General features: G+C 42.9%; 2 protein-coding genes across 8 annotated transcripts in view; both read right to left on the reverse strand.

The window, feature by feature from the left end:
* The window catches only part of LOC118988174 (zinc finger protein 883-like), a 309,510-nt gene that overhangs the window by 276,282 nt on the left and 10,862 nt on the right, over positions 1–22,366 (reverse strand). For 2 of the 7 annotated variants that reach the window (XM_037047619.1, XM_037047616.1), the window contains exons 3-4: positions 19,119–19,353; positions 15,912–16,038 (exon numbers count right to left, since the gene is read on the reverse strand). The exons of 1 other annotated variant lie outside the window; for it this stretch is intronic. In XM_037047619.1, coding sequence (XP_036903514.1) covers positions 15,912–16,038; positions 19,119–19,325 — 334 coding nt within the window. In that variant the 5' untranslated portion in view covers positions 19,326–19,353. Of the gene's footprint in view, positions 1–638; positions 766–3,226; positions 3,352–15,911; positions 16,039–19,118; positions 19,354–22,366 lie in introns of those variants that run through there. 4 more of the 7 variants (XM_037047622.1, XM_037047617.1, XM_037047618.1 and 1 more) reach the window with 3 other exon arrangements.
* On the reverse strand, positions 10,441–13,672 carry LOC118988187 (zinc finger protein 256-like). The gene has a single exon (XM_037047655.1). It carries the CDS (start codon positions 13,376–13,378, stop codon positions 12,071–12,073), a length of 1,308 nt encoding a protein of 435 aa, XP_036903550.1. The 5' UTR covers positions 13,379–13,672; the 3' UTR covers positions 10,441–12,070.

Raw genomic sequence — 22,366 nt, forward strand, 5'->3', positions numbered from 1 at the left:
GCCTGTTTCTGGTCACTACTGTTTTATGAGGGGGTCTCTAGTGCTTACAAAAAGATCCTTAAATAACTTTGGGTAACTGCCTCAACTTTAAAGATCTGCTTCCCGTTATGTATCTGTATACAACAGGATAGCCAAATGTGGTCTGGAGCAAGATGAGAATTCAAGCTAACAACCTGCCTGCACATACCTACTTTTGGGTAGTAACCTCGGCACCAGGGGAAGCTAGAACCACCTCTGGCTGTCAATCAACATGCAACTCCCACATCCCCATCCCACCAACTATGTAAGTTCTCAGGATAAAGGACCTGATGCTTTTTGCTGCCCTTATCTTGCAATGTCCATAACCTATGCCTTTTACCCTGACCTTGGCAAGGCCTATCTTCCATGAGAATGTATCATTAATGAACTCTGCTTAAATGCTAGTAGACTGCTAACCTGTAATTCTTTACTGTATCAGAAAGACAAATCGAGTCTATCCCATAAAAAGCCCCAGACTAGCTGCTGCTGTCCATTGTCCCCTGGGTACAAGTCTGATCAGGACCTATAAAGCTTAGAATAAAAGAAGCAAATGGCAAACCTGAGGAAATAGGGATGCAGGCAAACCAAAGAAGGGCACGCAGGGAGAGTCAGTATCTTACCCAGAGATGATATAAGAGCATAGTTCTCCAGCATCACATTGATGTACAGGCATCTCTGAGCCTCATCAAGGAGGCGCCATTCTGTCCTGGAGAAATACACAGCAACATCCTCAAAGGTCACAACAACCTGTCAGAATTAACACAAATAAATCTGGAAAAGTCTGAGACCCCAGATTCCTACTTCCCCATGATCAACTATCTGCAGGGCCAAAATCAGAAAAGACATCAGCCCTTGGTACCAGGGATGCCTACAGTCTCATGGTGATCTCATTAATCACTCTCATCACCCCCAGCAAAGGAAGGCAGGATGGGAGGAAATAGAGCAGATAAATGCCATTTAAATTCAAGGCTGTGCCTGCAGGGCCCCATTCTTCTTTTCCACCAATTCACCTTCAGCTGCTAGGGCCAAAATTGCTGGGGTGGTTTTGAACAACCTTTCTTTGCTGTAGCTGCAAAATCTGAAACTTTACTTGTATTTCTTTTTTTTTTTTTAAGAGGGAAGAGAGGACTGAGGAGAGGTGGAGGAGGGTATAAAGGAGATAAATAATAATGAAAAATGCAATAAAAAATGGACCAACAATCCAACCTTTTCTTCAACCTCTGAAGCCCAACACTGCTTCACCATCTGTCCTGGGACCCTAGAACTTTACTGGTTCTGGGCTGCCTGCCACCTTTTTTACACTTGATCTTAGCCAAAAGGCTGCGAAGTGATGCCTGCCACCTTTTTAAACTCCCATTATTTCCCATTATGCAGCCAGATGCAGCCTGTTAAATCCAGGACAGCCTAACTGCTTTTTCTTATGCAAATGCCCCATTCTCTCCATGAACAAAATGATCATTTGGCCACTTTACAACTGTGATTCTTGACCCCCCTTCCTGTTTTTTAACACAAAGAAAGGAGACCTCAGATACCTATTCCTAGCTCTGTGGTACCTCCAAGTATTTCCATGTGGAAGTGATTCTCCCTGGATAAGCTTCCATAACTGCTTCCACAGCTGCCATCGTGGACCCCCCAAAAAGGGGTAACCACATGCTAAATCTGACCAGCTTATGGAATCCACCATGACAACCTTACAAACTCAGAGGCAGAAAATACCCCCATAGATAGTCTGAAATTAAAACTTTCTCACTAAAAACGGGTAATGGCGAGTTTTCTCCTAGGCCCGAATCTTCCCTGAGAAAGGTCATTTTTTACCTTAACTGAGCCCATCTTTCTATTTTTGCACCTATGTTAACACACCTTTGGAACATCAGCGTAATTTCCTTTTTATTTACTCATAAGGGCACAACCTCTGCATGAGAAAAGAGACTTTTAAAAAACCCTCATTGTTCTTACTATTGTTAGTTAATTAATATTATCCTATATCTAAAAATGTAACACTTACTTTTTATTTAATATCAAAGAGTTTCCTTCTTTGTTTTCTCCTGCCTCCCTAATCTATCACCCATTTGATTTCAAGTTCCCTACTTGCGTCTTCCCTTTTGATTCTGCTGTATAAACTAAGTACTAAAACTGCCATATTCCAGCCCTGGCTGTATAGGCACAGTGGGTTGAGGGAGGGCCTATGAATCAAAGGGTCACCTGCTGGATTCCCAGTCAGGGCACATGCCTGGGTTGTGGGCCAGGTCCCCAGTAGGGGGTGCAAGAGAGGCAACATGTTTCTCTCCCTTTCTCCTTTCCGACCCCTCTCTCTAAAAATAAATAAATAAAACCTTTAAAAAATAAAATGAAACTCCCATATTCCAAAGCATTTTTTCACTCTTTTGAGATTTTGTTTCCTGGCAATCATCATCAGTTTGGCTAAAATAAACATTAAAAAATGAAATTCTAAAAATCGGAATGTTTCTTACATTGACATCAGAAATGGGAGCACCTTGATATACCTATGATCTACACTCAGGATTGGGGTATCCCCAGGGTCCCCAAATGTGAAAGCTGGGAAATTACCAAGGAAATAGTTTCCGGACAGTATAAGATAATGAATGTCACCACCAGGCAGGGACTGAGACACCCTTTCTTTCCTTGTCTAGTTCAATAATGATTTTCAACTTCAGAACCTGTGGGAAGACGCAATCAATCACCCTAACTGGTAAACCGATCTCAGCTGTATCCCCCATGGAGTCTAGTGATCTCAGGCCAAGTATCTTCCTAGTACAGCCTTCAACAAGCGGCTCCCCTACCTGTGCCTCTCTGTCCTCATCACCAGACTCCAGTCGGTTTTCTATCTCATCAGAATCCTAAAAGCTTTGAAAACAATTACACAGTCTGTGTTTCTCTCGGTTCACGACGTTCCCCGGCTCCCAGGACTCTGAGAATAAAGGCGCAAACCCTCTGCCTCCCAGTTAGCACCTGCCTCGGCCTCAGCCTGTTTAAACGAGATATGAGGCCGACGCCCGTTCGTGGGTCCTTCAGGGTCAGCAGCAACTGCGCGTCGTCAGTCGGTGGCCCCTCGGCCGTTACACCACCCTCTCCCGTTACTCCCTGTGTCACCCACGAACGCCTCACGTCCAGAACGCAGGGGAGTGGGCTGCAGGGCGTGAGCGGAGCCCCGCACTCGAGATGGAGGACCCGGTGACTGAGCACTCACCTCAGCCGGGCGCCTCAGCGAGGCCGCCGCCATGGCAATCTGTGTGCTGAGCTGTGAGGGAGCGGAGGGCCAGGAGGGGGCGCCGAGCACCGCGGTCCCCATCCCGGACAAGGCCCAGGTCACACGGGCGGAGTCACGGGACCACACAATTGCGCTGGTGACGCGGCGACCAGGTCTCTCCCCACCCGCACCTTCACTGCGGCCCAGCGCTCACCTCCCTCTGACCGGATAGGTGAACCTCAGAGCAGGCAAAATGCCCGCCAGCAGGGCGACGGAAGTCCCGCCCCCATGCGTTTAGCCCAACGGAAAAGCCTTTTCTGAGCCTTCATTGGCTTAGCCCTGAACAGCTTTCTGGGTACTGCGGTCCCTAAGGAAGGGGTTTCCCACCTGATTTCAAGAGAAGAGACCCAGATCTCTGGGAAACCTACTGGGAGATAACGCGTCCTGAACATGATAAATGATATCATCTGTTTCTGGTAATGGGTCTCAAGTGCACGGTGATGGACATGCATTACCTCTGGAACTCCACACAGCCAGTCACAGAAAAAGGAGGTACCCACATCTTTTGGACCATGAGATGCACCAAGGTTTCATAGGAGGAAAATAGGGAAAAAAGTTTGAAGCAAAATGGTGGTAAAATATTTAATAACATAATATCTCCCCAATGTAAATGTAAACAACTCAACAGCAGCATTAACAATCATTATTCCTCCCAAATTTGGAGAGGGCGGGGGAAGTGCATCTTATAGTCCGAAAAATACCGTACACCTGCATTACAGGGCCTGGAAAATTGTATCAGAGAAATGACCTACTTACAGCATCACATGTATGTTAGCGGTAACACAAGAATGTAAGTCAAATGTTTGATACGAAAAAGAATTAAGATACAAAATATAAACTTAAATGGAAGTCAATTGTTTAGTTAGAAACAATTAAGAAAAATAAAGTTTTGAAAAACTGGGACAATTGAATCCTGACAAGGTTATTCATATTATTTTAACTTCAAAATGCAATTATCGAAATTTTCCAGAAAGAAATTTTCCCCTGTGCAGACATATTTAGAGGTGACATGTTTTTCACATTCCCAAAGGAATAAGATGAATCTATATAGAAATTGTACTTAGAGTAAATAAAGTACATGTTCATACTCAACCTATGTATACCCCAGAAAATTAAAAAGCATACAAAATGTTAGGACTAACAAAAAATATGGGCATATATATGTACAATATCAAACATCAATAATACTGTATCAAGCCTGTCTTATTTAAAAATTTAGAGCAAACATAACACCAAAATATAAACCAAACCTTAAAAAATATTAAAACTAAGTAACGAGAGTTGAAAAAAATCTAAAAACTTACCAGATATTACTTAAAACACACTTTTCAAAAAATAAACAGTATTTTCAGCACCCTGCCATGGGAACAGTGGTCATAGAAATGGTCTGATGCTCCAGCCAAGTTGCAAACATGGAAAAATTATACTACATTTTTATTGTTCACAGAACAGCATCCTGATCTAATCACATTCTTCTCCCCTTTTTCAATGAGAGCTCTTAAAATACTCGGGATGCACATACTTGTGATGTGCATTTGGCCTGTTGTTTTTTTTCATGTTTCAACAGCACTTACTACCTTATAGTTTACAGTCAAATAAAATATATTCTTCTTGACTATTTGGCTAACTTTCAATTAAGGCTTTGAAGAAGCTAGTTTGAAAACACATTTATTTATTCATTGATACATAACACAGAACTACCAGAACTTCTGAATCAGATGAATATAATAATTACTAAATGATTGTTGAAGAAATGAAACATGATGCTATGTCTCTTCTTCAACTCTTGTTTATTTTTCTGCTACCAGCTTGCTATCTTTGGCACCGATTTTTGGGAACCACCATGCCTAGTTTCAGGAGCTGTAACCCCACCATGGCTAAGGCTAAGTGAGTGACCTTCGACCATAAACCACTAAGGAGACAAAGCTTATCTCTGGCAGGAGCACTGGTTCTGCTCCTTTTTCCATAACTGGCCTCCAATGCTTGATAAATTAGCCAGTGATGGGTAAGATTCACCAAGGGGGGAACAACCTAAGACAGGCATGATCACATGGAGGTCCCAGGGAAGGACTTGGGGGGCTACAGCACAAGGGGGTGATGGACCCTCGCCCCTCAGCTTTGACAAAGCCTGAGTCCTCATTCTGTCTGTGAGAAGCCTCCTAATCTCTTGGCTGCCTTACTTCTCCTGCCTGGCTTAAGCCTGAAACCACAGAGAGCAGTGCAGCCCTGTGCTGGAAAGGGGTGATCTGGCCTTAAGAAAGAATGTATAAAATCCTGTGAAACCTGCCTTGCTAAGAATGTTCTCAATTAAATGATAAGGGTCTGAGCAGGACATGAGTTTGTTTCCCAAAGCTTTGTAGCCTTTTAGCTAACAGACCCTGACTCAGAATAGACCCTAGTAGTTATTTGTATGCTATCTATTGTTTGCTCCTTACTGCCTGACAATGATTAATGAACTTTACCTGTATTCCCGTGCAAATTGAAACCCAACAAAAACCTGTCAAAGCAAGGGTCGGTGTGCTCTCCCCTTGAGAGAGTTGCCAGGCTGCTCCGAGGCACTCCCCCCTTGAGGGAGTAGCCGTGCTGTTCCTTTTCCTCCACGGTCCGTGTGAATTTGTCTCATATTTCATCCATAATGCTGCAGACACTGCAGGCCGGTGTCTGCGTCAACCTATTTTTTCCAAGGTCTCATTAGTTAAAAAGACTCACACTTTGTAGAAACAACAATTTTATGGTAGCCAAGTTCCCAGGAGAGAAATTGCTCAGGTTAAATCTCTCAGTCTTAGAGCCAGTGTCCTTTATTTACCACCCATTGTGTCTTACCTGTTCTCAGGCTTAATAAGAGCTTTTTATTGTCTAGCTATATAAGTAATTCTCATTGTATAATTCCATTAATCAACAGAAATACCCCTCTGTACTTTGATCTAATTCTTTGATGCAATTCATCACATCAAAACAAACTAAGCAAACAATAAGAACAGGAACAGAATCGTAGGTATGGAGATCATTTGGAGGGTATCTGATGGGAGGAGGAAGGGGAGGGATGGAGGAAAATGTGCAGGGATTAAAAAGCATAATTCATAGGTACAAAATAGATAGTGGGATGTTAAAAATACTACAGAAAATGAAAAAGCTGAAAAATATATGCATGATCCATGGACATGAACTAAGGGGGGATTGCTCAAGGGAATGGTGTACTGTGTGGAGGGGGAAACAGGGGATAATTGGGACATCCATAACAACATATCAATAAAATAAAATTAAAAATTAACTTTCTGTAGCATTTAGTGAGACACCAAGACATACCTGAAAGGTGTGTTAATAAAAGGTTATAAATTACAAGTAGCAATATAAACAAGCACAATGTAAAGAAACTTTCAAACAATGTAAAAAAACTTAGAGCTCAGGGCTGAGGATGATCTTAGAGTTCAATAGGAGGAGACTGAAATGTGCCTGCAAATGACCTGATACTTGACCTCTGCTTAGAACATAGCTGTGCCCATGGTTATTATTCTCAACATGACCTTGTATACATTGCATCCTAAAAAGTGTACTTATATCTCTCTAATAACTAAGAATATCAGTTTGCCTTAGGACTTGTGATAGGTTGCCATGAAAATGCAATGACATTAAAATAATGCTCAAGTCCCAAGTAACTTACAAGGGCTGTTTCATGTGGAAAATCAGTAATATTTAGTATAAATCAGTAATATTCAGCACTAATCCAAGACACTCTACTGAGAGCGCTGAGGAAAAAACAAGAGGAAGGGGTCAATTTTCAGAGTGTCCATGAATGGCTCCTGTGCATTTAAATGGATTATGTTGTTTAGGAATATTGTAAGATCGGATTGCAAATATTACCAAGGATGCTGCAGACTCACCCTGTTCTCTGAAAGAGCCATCAACGATGACAATGCTAATTGGGCCATGCAGACATACACATAATCAATTTGGCCACTGGCCTCTGTCTGGAGCAATCAGGAGTAAGAATCTTCATTGTGGCTAGAGCGTACTGGTCGATGGAATGAGAATTTATATTCAGAAGGACTAGTTCTTACCCAAGTATCTCGTGCAGACACGGGGAGGTTGGAAAGGATGATGTGGTTGCTGAACATGGTCAGGGCCACAGCAGATAGATGGTGAGTACCACTGTCTCCTGCAGCCAGTCCTGACAGAGTACAAGATCAAGTGGGCACCGAGTTTTCTATATGAAGAAGAGGTGAACACTTTACCAAGGAGATAAAATAGGTCTTCATCATCACTTCTGAATGTATCCCAGGCACAATGCCCAGTTGTCCTCAATACTGCAGAGTGCATGTCAATGACATGTACCAAAAACACTTGCAGGGGCCAGCTGAGGCACCACATTCACCACACTGGATAAATATTCTAGCCTGTCATACACAAGATAGCAGAAACACCCTGCCCAGAATTACTGGGGTCTCATTAGTGCTGAACTCTGCACTAAGATCAGAAATGAGGTAGATAAAATGCACCTAAGCCTCAAAGTAGTTTTCCCCGGAGAGACAATAGAAATGACAGAAGACCTAATATGCTATGATAAAGACTGTTCCCAGATCCGGAGCCAAACCCAGTTGAATTTAGGCTCTTCCATCTGGCTACTATCTGCTCTGTGATCTTGGAAAAACCCCTTCCTATTCCTGATCCTATTTTCCCCAGAAACACAGTAAGTAACTAATACCCAGGGTGCTGTTAGAATTTTTTTAAAAAATGATCAAAAGCAAACTCTGGAGTGCTGGCTCGTGTAGCTCCGTGGATTGAGTGCAGGCCTGTGAACCAAAGGGTTGCAGGTTCAATTCCCAGTCAGGGCACATGCCTGGGTTGCAGGCCAGATCCCCAGTTGAGGACACATGATGGGCAACCACTCATTGATGTTTCTCTCCATTTCTTTCTCCTTCCCTTCCCCTCTAAATAAATAAAAAAATAAAATCTTATAAAAAGAAAGCAGCCCTGGCTAGTATAGCTCAGTGGATTGAGCATGGGCCTGCAAACCAGAGGATCGCGGTTCGATTCCCAGTCAGGGCACATGCCTGGGTTGCAGGCCAGTTCCCAGCAGGGGACTCATGAGAGGCAACCATACATTGATATTTCTCTCCTTCTCTCCTTCCCTTCCCCTCTAAAGATAAATAAATAAAACCTTAAAAAAAAAAAAGAAAGCAAACCCTGGAATATTAATACCTTTATTGAGTTCCATTACTTCTATTGATCCTCACAACAGCCATAATTAGTGTCTTGTTAACTTAATATCAGTCAGGGAAGTGAATTTTGGGGCATCCCCTGAGGTGCCCCAGTGGGGGATTCATACTGAAACTGATGAGCCCTGAAGCCACTCCTCCAAGGGGAGGAGTCTGTGTGGACCGCTGCACCTATGTGGGATCTGAGAAGCTCCATTTATTCTCACAAGCACTTGGGTCAGAGGGTCCCAAGAGTCACTGGCTTGTGGATAGCAGCCACCAGTGATAACTCGTGTTATAGCCACTACTTTTTAAATAAGCACCAAGGCTGGGACTGTTAGCGAGGCAGGTGACACTGACTGAAAGAATCCACAAAGAAAATGCAGAAAGCAGTTTTATTCCCTTTACAAGAGAGAACAGGGACCTAAGTGCATGAGAGGCAGCACAGGAGGTGAAAGGCTGAGGTTGTTTTTATTGGGTGATAAACAGTGGGGTCTTTGCAGCTGGGTAGTTGTGACAATCAGTTATTAAACAGATTTTAGGCTGATTGTGCACACTTGTTCTGCTATCTTTGGATTTAAGGTCCAGGCGTGAGGATCTGGTGTGTATTCTTTGTATATTTCTAAAACACCTAAACAGAGAGTGAGTTCGGTAATCTCTCTAGTCCTGACTATAGAGGCTCAGAAAAACAACTGTGCCTGAGTCAAGGAACAGAGGTAGCTCTGGTAAAGAGAGCCTTAGAGAGATTTTGGCCCTGGCTGGTGTAGCTTGGTAGATTGAGCACAGGCTGTGAACCACAGGGTCGCTGGTTTGATTCCCAGTCAGGGCACATGCCTGGGTTGCATGCCAGGTCCCCAGTTGGGGACATGTGAGAGGCAACCACATTGATGTTTCTCTCCCTCTCTTCCCCTCTCTCTAAAAATAAATAAAATCTTTATAAAGAAAATAGAGGAATTTTGTCCTTTCAGGGATGAAGGCTGCTCTTTTTAAAAAATATTTTAACTTCTTATCTTATTTTAACTTATTTTTAGAGACAGGGTGAAGGAGGGAGAGAGGGACCTAGTCCAATCCCCAGGCAAGTAGCCTCACCAGGACCTGAAACTGCAACTTTTTCATATGCGGGACAATACTCACACACTGTGCCCCTCAACCCAGGTCAATGTTGTTTCTTACCCATATTTTATACAGGAAAATCCTGAGTTCCATAGACAGCATTACTTTCCTGCAATCATAACAGTCAGTAACCTAAGATTTAATCCCAGGTTGGAAGGCCAGAATATGGTGAGTTGGATGACTATTCTTGTGTTCAGGAGGGTATGGAAGTTTCAAGTGTACGTCCATCCTATTACCAACTGGTGCTCCTTCAACTCCTGCTGCAGCCCAGCAAACCCCAGATGATACACCACAAATGGCTGAAAACTAAGAAACAAAGTTTTTTATTTTATTACTAAATGTTTCAATTTACAATATCAATAAAGTGTTAATAATTCAGATTATTTGTTAAAATATATAAAATGTGCCAACTACACTGTGTACAGGAAAAAAAAATTAAAATAGCCCTGGTTGTTGCAGCTCAGTGGATTAAGCTCCAGCCTGTGAAACAAAGGTTCACCAGTTCAGTTCCTTCACAGGGCACATGCCTGGATTGCAGGCAAGGTCCCCATTAGAGGGGCATGTGAGAAGCAACCACACATTGATGTTTCTCTCCCTCTCTTTCTCCTTTTCTTCCCCTCTCTAAAAATAAATAAATCTTTTTTAAAAATCCAAATAATTTGGGTATGTTTTCTACTATTAAAAACAATTATTCGTGTGCCTGGTGTAGCTCAGTGGATTGAGCGTGAGCTGCGAATGAAAGGGTCGCTGGTTCAATTCCCAGTCAGGGCACATGCCTGGGTTGTGAGCCAGGTCCCTAGTGGGGGCCACTTGAGAGGCATCCACACATTGACGTTTCTCTCTCTCTTTCTCCCTCCCTTCCCCTCTCTCTAAACAAACAAACAAATAAATAAAATCTAAATAAAATAAAATAAAAACAATCATTCCACCAAACAGGTACTTCATAAATCAAAAATTATTTGTTATTCAGGAGTGAAAATGGGTGACACTACAACATAGATCTTTGTTGTTTCATTGTCCTATTTGTTAAAGGGGAGTAGCCCAAATCAGTAGGTAAATTATGTGAGCACCCATTTTACTAAAAACATATCTCTAGTACATATATTCCTGCAAAAATGTTCATCAAAAATCCTCAGGGAAATGCAGCTAAAACAGTGAGTGCATGACATACATATGAAAAGAGCTAAAATGATAAAAATTAAACAATCAGGATTGTGTTAGAGTGAGGAAATGCAACCCTCATACTCTATAAATATAAATCCAAAAAGGCACCATTAGTTTAGTCTGTACTTTGTTAGGTTCTTCAAAATTTAAACATTAAACTTTTGAGACATGTCCACACTGTGAACATATAAAATTAAACTCAGACATTTTTCTCAGTAAGTTTTCTTCAGTCATTACACTGGAAAAATTGTACATTTCTTGAAATGTAACCATTTAGACAGTTAGAACTCTCCAGTATTAAAAGGGTAGAGACTTACGGCTAAAGATTTGCCCGTGTTTACTTCTTGTTCGAAGACTTTAACCAGTGTGAACTGTGATTAAAGCAGCTATAGCTACAAGGTAAAAGATTTTCCCACATGTGAAGGCCTATGTATAAACTCTCTGATGATAGAAAGAAGAACCAAAAATATTTTCCCACATTCCATGTACTCATGAGGCCTTCTGCCAGAATGAAAATAGGAATATAATGGAGGCTAGTGATACAAAAAAACTTCTCATATTTGATGTATGTAAAAACGTTTCTTCTCAATGACTTCTCAGAAGTTAACACAGAAGTTAAAATAAGATATCCCAAGTTTGCTTTAGTTATAAGAACTAAGACATTGTCAATTCTCTAATAACAATAAAGGGAATGGCTATAGTTAAAAGATACTTTATATTCATAATTACTGAAATTGCATTCCCCAGAGACATTCTATCATACTAGTGGAAATCACTGATACAAGAAAAACATTACCCACAGTCACCGCAGGCATAAGGCCATTCCATTATTAATTCTCTGACGACAACAGAGAAGACTGCACAGAAAAAGATATTCCCAATTTCACTGCACTCATAAAGCCTTTCTCATATGTGAAGTCTCTAAGGATAACAAAGGTTACTAATAAAACAAAATTTCCCACATTCTCTACAGCCATAAAACTTTGCTCCTATGTGTAGTCTCTGACTGACAACAATGAAGGTTAATGCTACAGAGAAAAGATTTCCTGCATTTACTGACCTCAAAGGCATTCCTTTATTGTGAACTCTTTGATGGTAATGGATCTGACTGGTATACACAAAGGATTTCCCAATTTAGTGCACTCATAAGGTCTTCATGCAGCGTGAACACTGATAAAAATGGAAGGCACAGCTACAGGTATAAGGTTTCCCATACCCATTGCACTGGTAAGGCCTTTTTCAAGTGCAAACTCTGTGAAGTTTACAGAGGGCAGAGTTTATTGACCTATGATTTCCCACTTTTACCACACTACTAAGGCTTTTCTCCAGTATGAACTCTGTGATGTTTACTAAGTTCAGAGCTACGAGTAAAAGATTTTTCACATTTACTGCACTTATAAGGCCTTTCTCCAGTATGAATTCTGTGATGATAATGAAGGGACGAGCTACGTGTAAACAATTTTCCACATTCACTGCACTCATAAGGCCTTTCTCCACTGTGAACTCTCTGATGTTTACACAGAGTAGAGCTATGGGTAAAAGATTTCCCACATTCACCACATGTATAAGGTCTTTCTCCAGTGTGTACTCTGTGATGAGAATTAAAGTTATCTTTTCTCTTAAAATACTTCCCACATTCATGGCACTCATAAGGCTTTTCTACAGTGTGAACTTTCTGATGTTTACGTAGGGTAGATCTATGGGTAAAATATTTCCCACATTCACCACATTCATTAAGCCCTTCTCCAGTGTGAAGTCTCTGATGAGAATTAAAATAATCTTTTCTCTTAAAATATTTCCCACATTCACTGCACTCATAAGGCCTTTCTCCAGTGTGAACTTTCTGATGACAGTTAAAGATACCTTTTCTCTTAAAAGATTTCCCACATTTAGTACACACATAAGGCCTCTCTGCAATGTGAACTTTCTCATGTGCATGCAGGGGAGAGCGATGGGTAAAAGACCTCCCACATTCACCACACTTGAAAGGTCTTTCTCCAGTGTGAATTCTGCGGTGATAATGGAGGTTCGAATTACTAGTAAAAGATTTTCCACATTGACTGCACTTATAAGGCTTTTCTCCAGTGTGAACTCTGTAATGATAATGGAGGGCTGAGATAAAGGTGAAAGATTTTCCACATTCACTGCACTCATAAGGCCTTTCTCCAGTGTAAACTGTCTGATGATAATGGAGGGTAGAGCTATGGGTAAAAGATTTCCCACATTTATCACATGTGTAAGTCCTTTTTCCAGAATGTTTAGAAAGTTCAGAGCTAAAGTTAAAAGATTTTCCACATTCACTGCACTCATAAGGCCTTTTTCCACTGTGAACTCTCTGATGAACATGGAGGGAAGAGGTACAGTTAACAGTTTTTCCAATTTCACAATGCAAAAAATACTGTCTTCCAGGAAGAAATCCCTGGTCCTCAATAAGGGTGTTATCATAGCCAATGGCTTTCTTGCATTCTCTTGTAGTGTAATATTTTGTACTTTGTAAAGTCATTCCAGACTTAGAGATTTTGTTTCTTCTGTGCATGGTGGGAACAGCCAGTTGCTCTAGATGTCCGGGGCTGATGGAGCATTTTCCAATCTGACTAGAGGTACAAGGATTCCATGACATATGGGAATTCCAGCTCTTTTCCAGTGAAACCCTGTCCACACTGCTTATGAAACAATTCTCTGTTGTGCCCTGCTCCTGCTGCTGGTGACGCTGTGCACTGAAATAAAATGGTTTTGCACATGCCCCACACAGCAGGGTCGGCCTCTCTTGTGTTCCCTGCTGGTCAAACAAAAGGAAAATGTCTCTCAAGACACACCTGCAACTCTCACAGGGGTGGCTCTTCTGGGAAGACAGTGCTGACTTAAGATTCTTCGCCTTCGAGACTCTTACAGAAACTTTCTGTTCAATGGGTGCCTCCACCTCCTCTGTTCCACAGCAGCAACCTGAACAAAAACAAATGCTAGTGAAGTACATACTGACCTACAGGGAGGGGGTTTTCTCACCAAAAAATTTCATCTGTAACAGCTGGTACAATTCTATGTGATGATTATCAAGTGTGACAGACTCTAAATAAGCCCCAGAGGTCAGTGATAATGGACATCTCATTAATGGAAGGATAATAGGACACAATGGGGCACAAAAAAGAGGGGCTGGGTTTACAAAATATTTTTGTTGATGGCTGCCTGCAACGATCGATGGGTGTGTAGGAATTTGGATGTGAATTACTATGCAACCAACCACAGAGCACCTAAGAACATTAAGCCAACAAGATGAGAGCTAAAGTCAGAAAACGCAATGCAACAGAACTAGATAACTTAAATATCCCCCTTTCCACAATGCACAGATCATCCCATTTGAAAGCAGTAAGGAATTATTGAAGTTTGAAAAGACTATTGAGAAAACAGAACTAATAAATATACGCACAGTATTTTATCCAGCTCTGCCCAAGTTGCTCAGTTAGATACAGCATGGTCCCATGCATGAATAGGTTTTAGGTTTGAACCCCTGTTAAAGGCATATATGGGGGCAACCTATCCATGCTTCGCTTTCACACCAATGTTTCTACTTCTCCCTCCCTTCTTCTAAAAATCAATAAATATTTTCCATTGAGGATAAAAAATATATACAGTTGTAGAATGATCAACAGAAATATAAAAAAATGTATTTTCTCACTAACCAATGAGAAATCCATTAGCCTTCTGGCAACACAGCTGATTTCAAATTCTTCCTTAAGAAGGGGTATTGGGGATACAGGGAGGTATTGGGGATACAGGGAGAGAAAGGGGCAGTGCAAACAAACCAGCCCAGCCAAGTCCAGAATCTACTCAGAAAACTGGGGAAGCAAGCAGTGCCCAAAATCCTCGCGTGAGGACAGAGGGCTCCCTAGGGAACAGAGGGCATGGGAACTATGCAAACCTTAGTCAAGGTCACCGGGAGAGAGTGAGGGTTTTATCATTTCTTGAAAATGTGAGTTAGTTTACTGAAGGTTGGGACAATGAAGCAAAAAGGATCCCTAGAGAGAGGATTAGGGGTGAGCCTGTCAGGCAGAATAGGTAGTTAAGGCAGGGAGGAGAAGGAAGACATGTCTCACCCACTAACTCAGAAGTCCTGAGCCTGGTCCAGTAATATTGCCAGGTGTTCTCAGCATCACAGAAAACACATGCTAGCACAGGACGGGGGAAGCCCTTGAAATTCTGTGTATAGTTTCCCCTATCTGGGGAAGAAAGCCTTTGAAACTGTGCGTTCATCCCTGGTCTTGGAAGAAAGTGGGAAGGGGACCCACAGCACCCAAAGAAGGTTCATAGCCCTGCCTGGTGTAGCTCAGTGGATTGGGCGCAGGCCTGCAAACTGGAGGATCAAGGTTCGATTCCTAATCAGGGCACATGCCTAGGTTGCGGGCCAGTTCCTGGCGGGGGACAAACGAGAGGCAACCATATATTGATATTTCTCTCTTTCTCTCCTTCCCTTCCCCTCTAAAGATAAATAAATAAAATCTTTGAAAAAACAAGGTTCATAAAACAGCTTTGATTAATTGCCTGTTTCTGGTCACTATCTGTTTTATGAGGGAGTCCCTAGTGTTTATAGAAAGATCCTATAAACAACTTTGGAAAATCACCTCAACTTTAATTACCTGCCTCCTGTCATGTATCTGTTTTACAAGATGATCAAATGTGGTCTGGATCAAGATAAGAATTTGGGCTGACGAACCCTGACTACATACCAACTTTTGGGTAGTCATGTTCCCCCAGGAAAAGCTGCCACCACCTTTACCCACCAATCAATATATAACGTCTCACCCCAATCTCCCCAGTACATGATTCCTAAGGACAAAGACCTGATGCTTTTTGCCACCCCTGCCTTGCCTTAAACCTACAACTTACGTCCCCAGCTTCACAAGACCCATTCACTTCCATGAGAAGGTATCACTAATAAATTCTGCTTGCATGCTAGTAGACTTGCTAATCTGTAATTCTTTACTGTGTCGGAAAGGAGAACTGAGTTTCCTGTAACATGCCAAAGACCAGCTGCTGCTGTCCATTCCTCCCTGGGTATGAGTCTGCTCAGGACCATTAGAGCTTAGGAGCAAAAGGCAACCCATAAGGGGAGTGAAGGAATGCCAAAGAAGAGAGCAATGGGAGAGTGAGTGTCTTACCCAGTGATGATATAAGAGCATAGTTCTCCAGCATCACCTCAAGGTACAGGCATCTCTGAGCCTCACCAAGGAGGCACCATTCTGTCCTGGAGAAATACATGGCGATATCCTCAAAGATCACATCGACCTGTCAGAATGAACAAAAATAAAGCTGGAAAAGTGTGTCTGAGAACTCGCTGTCATACTCTTACCCACATTCTACCCCCTACAGGGTCCTTAGTTGAGAAAAGACATCAGCCCTTGGTGCCAAAGCTGCCTACTGTCTCATCACAATCTCGTTAATCACTCATATCACCCTTGGCATAGACAGGCAGGATAACAGGGAGTAGGGCAAATATGGCATCTAAACTCAAGGTCCACCCTGCAGGACCTCATCCTACAAACAAGCAACTCCACTGAGTCTCCCACATCATAACTTCAGGACACAGCCAAACATGGTCTTATGCTTCACCCTTAATTCCCAACACCAGGTACCTAGAACCATGAGCTCACACTCCCTCTAGCTGTGCACAACTGTGTGATCTCTACCCCTTCAGACCTTCACCCTGGGGTTCATACCCTCAGCTCTACCACCTTTACCCTCATGCAAAAGAGCCACCATTTTTTAATTACTCCTACCTCAACCCTTCCACAGATTTCCAGACCCCTGTGTTCACTCATGAGATATTTCCACTCACTGCTGTTTGAAACTCTTGTAAATGTGAAGCAAAATATCCTTCTCACATTCTCAAAGAGAATTAACATACCACCATCCTCCCCTGCCCAGCTGATGGAACTTCTACTGCTTCAGGTGCTAGGAAGAAAAATGCTAGGGTGGTTTTGAACCCTTACTCTCCTGCAGCTGCAAAATTTGCAATTCTACTTGACATTCTTTAGAAATGGAAGGAGGAGGGTGTGGATGGAGGTGGAAGAGGGTATAAGGGGGATAAAGGGTAATGAAAAAAATATAATAAGAAAATAAAAGATAGATGAAGAAACCAACCTTTTCTCCTATCTGAGGTCCATTTCTCGTTAATCAGCTCCCTCTGGGTCCATCAGCTCTCCTTCAGATCATAGAACTCTCCTAGGCCAGTGCTCCCTGCCTCCTCCGTTAACCCCCATAAATATGTATTTCCAGTATGCATCCACAAGGAGCCTGTTAAATTCAGGAGAGACCAACTCCTTTCCCGTAAACAAATGCCTCAGTATCCCCATTATGAATACCCTAATTACCATTTGGCCACTTTGTAAGTCTAATTCTTGATCCCCTTGCTCTTTGCTTTTAACACAAAGGAGAACTGAGGTACCTATTCTAAGTTCTGTGACATCTCTAAGCATTATTAAGTGCAGGTATCCCTTTCTGGATAACCTGAATTAATTGCTCAAAGTGGCTGCCTGTGTGGACTGGAAAAAAAAAGGGGGAGGGCACAAACTAAACCTGACCAGCTTAGGGGAGTCCTCCATGATGGCCTACAAAATGAGAAACCAAAACCACCCTTATATATAGTCTGAATTTAAAACATTTTAACTAAAAGCAGGTCATGGTAAGTAGTCATGTCCTAAGTCACTACCTTCCCCGAGGAAGGTCAATTTTTACCTTAACTGATCTCATCTTTGTATTTTTGCACTTATGTTAACATACCCTTCAAATATCAGGATAATTCCCTTTTTTCTTACCCTACAAAACACAAACACTGCACCAGAAAGAGACCAAAAAACCCCTCACTGTTATTATTATGTTAATTAAATAATAACTATCTTATACCCACAAATACAAATGAACATTTTAATTTTTTTCTAGTATCAGAGTTTCCTTCTTTGTATATTCCTGCCTCTCTAACCTATCACCAATTGATGTCAAATTTTCCACTTATGCTTCCCTTTTAATTCTGATGTATAAAACAAGTAGTAAAAATGCCATTTTTTGAAGCATTTTCTCGCTCCGTTAAGACTGTTTCTTCGCAATCGTCGTCCTTTTGACTAAAATAAACATTTTTAAAAGTCTCCATGGAGTAAAGGGGGAATAAATGATACTGTAAAAAATGTAATAAAGATTTTTTAAAAATGCTCTAAAGCCCTGGCTGGCGTAGCTCAGTGGATTGAGTGCGGGCCTGCAAACCAAAGGGTTGCCAGTTCGATTCCCAGTCAGGGCACATGCCTGGGTTGCAGGCCGGTTCCCAGCAGGGGACTCATGAGAGGCAACCATACATTGATATTTCTCTCCTTCCCTTCCCCTCTAAAGATAAATAAATAAATAAATCTTAAAAAAAAAAATGCTCTAAAGTGCCCTGGCTGGTGCTGCTCAGTAGATTGAGCACTGGCCTGTGAACCACAGGGTCACTGGTTCCATTTCCAGTCAAGGCACTTGCCTGGGTTGCAAACCAAATTGTGCCCCCATAGGGGGTACACGAGAGGCACACATTGATGTTTCCCTTCTTCCATTACCTCTCTAAAAATAAATAGAATATTTTTTAAAATTCTCTTAAGATTTGAAATTTTCTTTGACACAACAAGTGGGAGCACCTTGATATTACCAGTGACCTGCACTCAGGGTTGGGGTATCCCCAGGGTCCCCAGATCCAAGAGCCAGGAGAAAAAACAAGGGAAGTCTTTGGAGACTATTACTGTAGTGCTACCACCAGGAAGGGACTGGGACACCCTGTACTTCCTTGTCTAGTTGATAATGATTTTCAACTTCAGAACCTGTGGAAAGAAGCAATCAACCACCCTTCAGCTCCAGGTAAGCAGGTCTCAGCTGTATACTGGCCCAGCCCTGGAGTCTGGTGACCAAATGTCACCGGCCAAATGTCACCTCGGCACTGCCGCTTACCAGCTCCGTGACCTTGAAAAACGGCCCTCTTCCTGTGCCTCACTGTCCTCATCACCCCACTCTAGTCGGTTTTCTATCTCAGAAGGATCTAAAAGGACCTTTCAAAACCGTGAAACAACCTGTGTCTCTTTCAGTTCGCGACCATCCCGGGCTCCCAGGACCCTCACAATGAAGGTGCAACACCCCTGCCTCCCAGTCAGGACGTGACTCCGCCTCAGGCTGTTTCAAGCAGATGTGAGGCCGATCCCCGTTTGTGGGTCCTTCAGGGTCAGCAGCACCTGGGCTTCGTTATTCAGTGGTCCTTCAGTCCCTTCACACCCTGGGTCACCCACGAGCACCTATGACCCAGGAGGCCCGGGCGTGGGCTGAGGATGGAGGGGGCGGGGACGCCCACTCACCTCAACCTGGCGCCTCTGAGCGGTGGCCCCAGGCAAACTCTGTGTGTGGAGCAGGGCGGGAGCGGTGGGCCAGGAGGGGGCGTCGGGCACCGCGGTCCCCATCTTGGTCACCCGAGTGAAGTCACGGAGGCTCATAATTGCTTTTGTGATGCGGCGACTAGTTCTCTTTGATTTCTTGTCAATAGGATCTCCAACTCGGCACTGCATTCACCATCCTTCCTACGGTGAGGTGATTCTGAGAGAAGACAAAAATGCCCGCCATCAGGGCGATGGAAGTCCCGCCCACATACGTTTGGCCACAGCAGAAGCGCCTTTTCTGGGCCTTATTGCTCAGTTCTCCAACAGCCTTCTGGGTACTGTGGTTCCTAGAGTCCAAGGAGTTAGGGAAACCTACTGGGAGATAACACATTCTGAAAATGATAAAAATGATGTTTTCTGTCTGGTGATGGGTCTTGCGTGCACAATGATGAACATGCATTATCTATGCAACACCACACAGCCAGTCACAGAAAAAGGAAGTACTCCTGCATGGCAGGGTCTGAAAAATTTTTTCAAATGGTTTACTTACACCACCGCAACAGAAGTAATACAAGAATGTAACGTTTGATATAAAAAAGAACTAAGATACAAAATACACTTAAATGAAAGTCAATTGTTTAGTTAGAAACATCCATTAAGAAAAATAACGTTTTTAAAAACTGGGAGAACTGAATTCTGACAAGGTTATTCGTATTATTTTAACTTCAAAGTGATATTGCAATTATCGTAAGATTTTCCCCTGTGCATAATTAAAAGCAGAGGTGACACGTTTCTCACATTCTCAATGGAATAAGATGAATCTATTTAGAAATTATATTTAAATAAAGTACATAGTCATATTCAACCTATGTATACCTCAGAAAATTAAAAAGCACTTAAAATGTTAGGATTAAGAAAAAAATATGGGCTGCCCTAGCTGATGTAGCTCAGTGGACTGAGCACGGGCTGGGAACCAAAGGGTCACCAGTTCGATTCCCAGTCAGGGCAAATGCCTGGGTTGCAGGCCAGGTCCCCAGTAGGGGCCATGTGAAAGGCAACCACACATTTATGTTTCTCCCCCTCTCTTTCTCCTTCCCTTCCCCTCTCTCTAAAAATAAATAAAATCTTAAAAAAAAGAAAAAATATGGGCATACATATGTGCAATAATATCAAATATCAACAATACTGTAAGAAGCCGGTCTTAATTAAAAATTTAGAGCAAACATCACACTAAAATGTAACCTAAACTTGAAAAAAAAACATTAAAACTAAGTAACATAAGAGAGGAGTTTTAAAAAATCTAAAAACTAGATATTATTTAAAAATCACTTTTCAAAAAAATAAAAAATGCAGTATTTTCAGCATCCTGCAATGGGCACAACAGCATCCTGATCTAATCACAACATTATCCCCTCTTTCAATGAAAGCTCTTAAAATTCTCAGGATGCACATACTTATTTTTGTGCTGTTTTTTTCGTGTTTCAACAGCATCTTATAATTTAGCAATATGTTGGCCATTGAGGGCAATCTGGCCCCAAAGATGAGCTGCATGCATGCGGAGTATTTCTGGGACATTCCCGTCCAGAGGCAGGTCTGCCCTATTCTTTGATGAAAGGTGCAATCCTAACACTGACCTCCTGACAGCGAGTGGAAGGGCCAATGAGCCCTACTGAAGGAAAGCAATTTCTGCAATTTGCCCTACAACTTGGCCATGGAGTCAAACTACAACAGCCAAAGCTTCCCTGAGACCAAGGTGAGGCTCTGAAAGAGGTGACATAATTAGTAAATGATTGTTGAAGAAATGAAACATGGTGTCATGGCTTTCCTTGAACCCTTCTTAATTTCTCACCTCACTATTTTTCTTCCAGTTGTCTGGAATGAAAAAGACACACACTTTGAAGAAAGAAGATATTCAGGGTAGCCCTGTTTCTAGCTGGGACATAGCTCAAGTTAGTTCTGTCTTACCTGTTCTTGGGCTTCATAGAGCATTTTGTCATATAGCTATTTTAGTAATGCTCATTGCATAACTCCATCAACATTATTACCTTACTTTAGCTAGCTCAGTCCGTAACTTTTTTTAAATAAAGATTTTATTTATTTACTTTTAGAGAGAAGGGAGGGAGAAGAGGAGAGAAACATTAATGGTTGCCTCTCAGGAATCCTCTACTGGGGGACCTGGCCTGCAACCCACGCATGTGCCCTGATGGGGAATTAAACCAGTGACCCTTTGACTCACAGGCCCGCATTCAATCCACTGAGCCACACCAGCCAGGGCCAATCCATAATTCTTTTTTTTAAATTTTTTTCTTTTTTTATCCCCCCCCCCTCTTTTTTTTTACAAACCCTTGTGTCAAGGGCTGACTTTCAATAGATCACAGCGAGGGAGCTGCTCTGCTATGTATGAAACCCGACCCAGAAGCAGGTCGTCTGCGAATGGTTTAGTGCCAGGTTCCCCACAAACCCGCGGCGGTGCGTGACCGGCGAGGGGGGGCCTCCCTTCCGGCTGCACCCCATTACCCAGGACGAGGGGCTCTCCGCACCCGACCCTGGTCCCCACCCGCGGCGGGGGCGCCATGACGCACGGTGAAGGGGGGGTGCGCGGGCGCTGCTGGCGGAGACTGGGGGGGGACTGGCGATCCCAGGGTATCCCAGGCCACCCGAGGTTATCCGAGGCCATCTGAGGCCCCCAAGCGCTGCCGTATCATTCCGCCTGGGCGGGATTCTGACTTAGAGGCGTTCAGTCATAATCCCACAGATGGTAGCTTCGCCGCATTGGCTCCTCAGCCAAGCACGTACACCAATGTCTGAACCTCCGGTTCCTCTCGTACTGAGCAGGATTACCATGGCAACAACACATCATCAGTAGGGTAAAACTAACCTGTCTCACGACGGTCTAAACCCAGCTCACGTTCCCTATTAGTGGGTGAACAATCCAACGCTTGGTGAATTCTGCTCCACAATGATTCACGCCGAGGTCCAGGGTGAACCACCTTCATCTGTAACGCCTCCAGGCTCATGGAAAGGGGAGACACACATGTCGCCATGGCCAGCTCTGAACCCTCTGACTGCAAGTGGTTCACGTCCTTTGTTCTCAAATTCCCTAACCAAGGCAAGTTATAAGACCCCTCCAACACTCAAAAGGGCAGGGGAATCAGTGAGTATTCTGGGCAACAACAGATATNGAGTTAAGTGACATTGCACCGGCCCCCCCCCCCCCCCCCGGGCCACGA

The sequence above is a fragment of the Sturnira hondurensis genome, unplaced genomic scaffold (genome assembly GCF_014824575.4).
Source record: "Sturnira hondurensis isolate 20B ecotype Veracruz unplaced genomic scaffold, ASM1482457v3 Scaffold0006199, whole genome shotgun sequence".
NCBI lineage: Eukaryota > Metazoa > Chordata > Mammalia > Chiroptera > Phyllostomidae > Sturnira > Sturnira hondurensis.

What these genes read in the sequence shown, in the direction of transcription:
- LOC118988187 (XM_037047655.1), bottom strand. Translation starts at nt 13,378, where the DNA reads ATGTCATGGAATCCTTGTACCTCTAGTCAGATTGGAAAATGCTCCATC.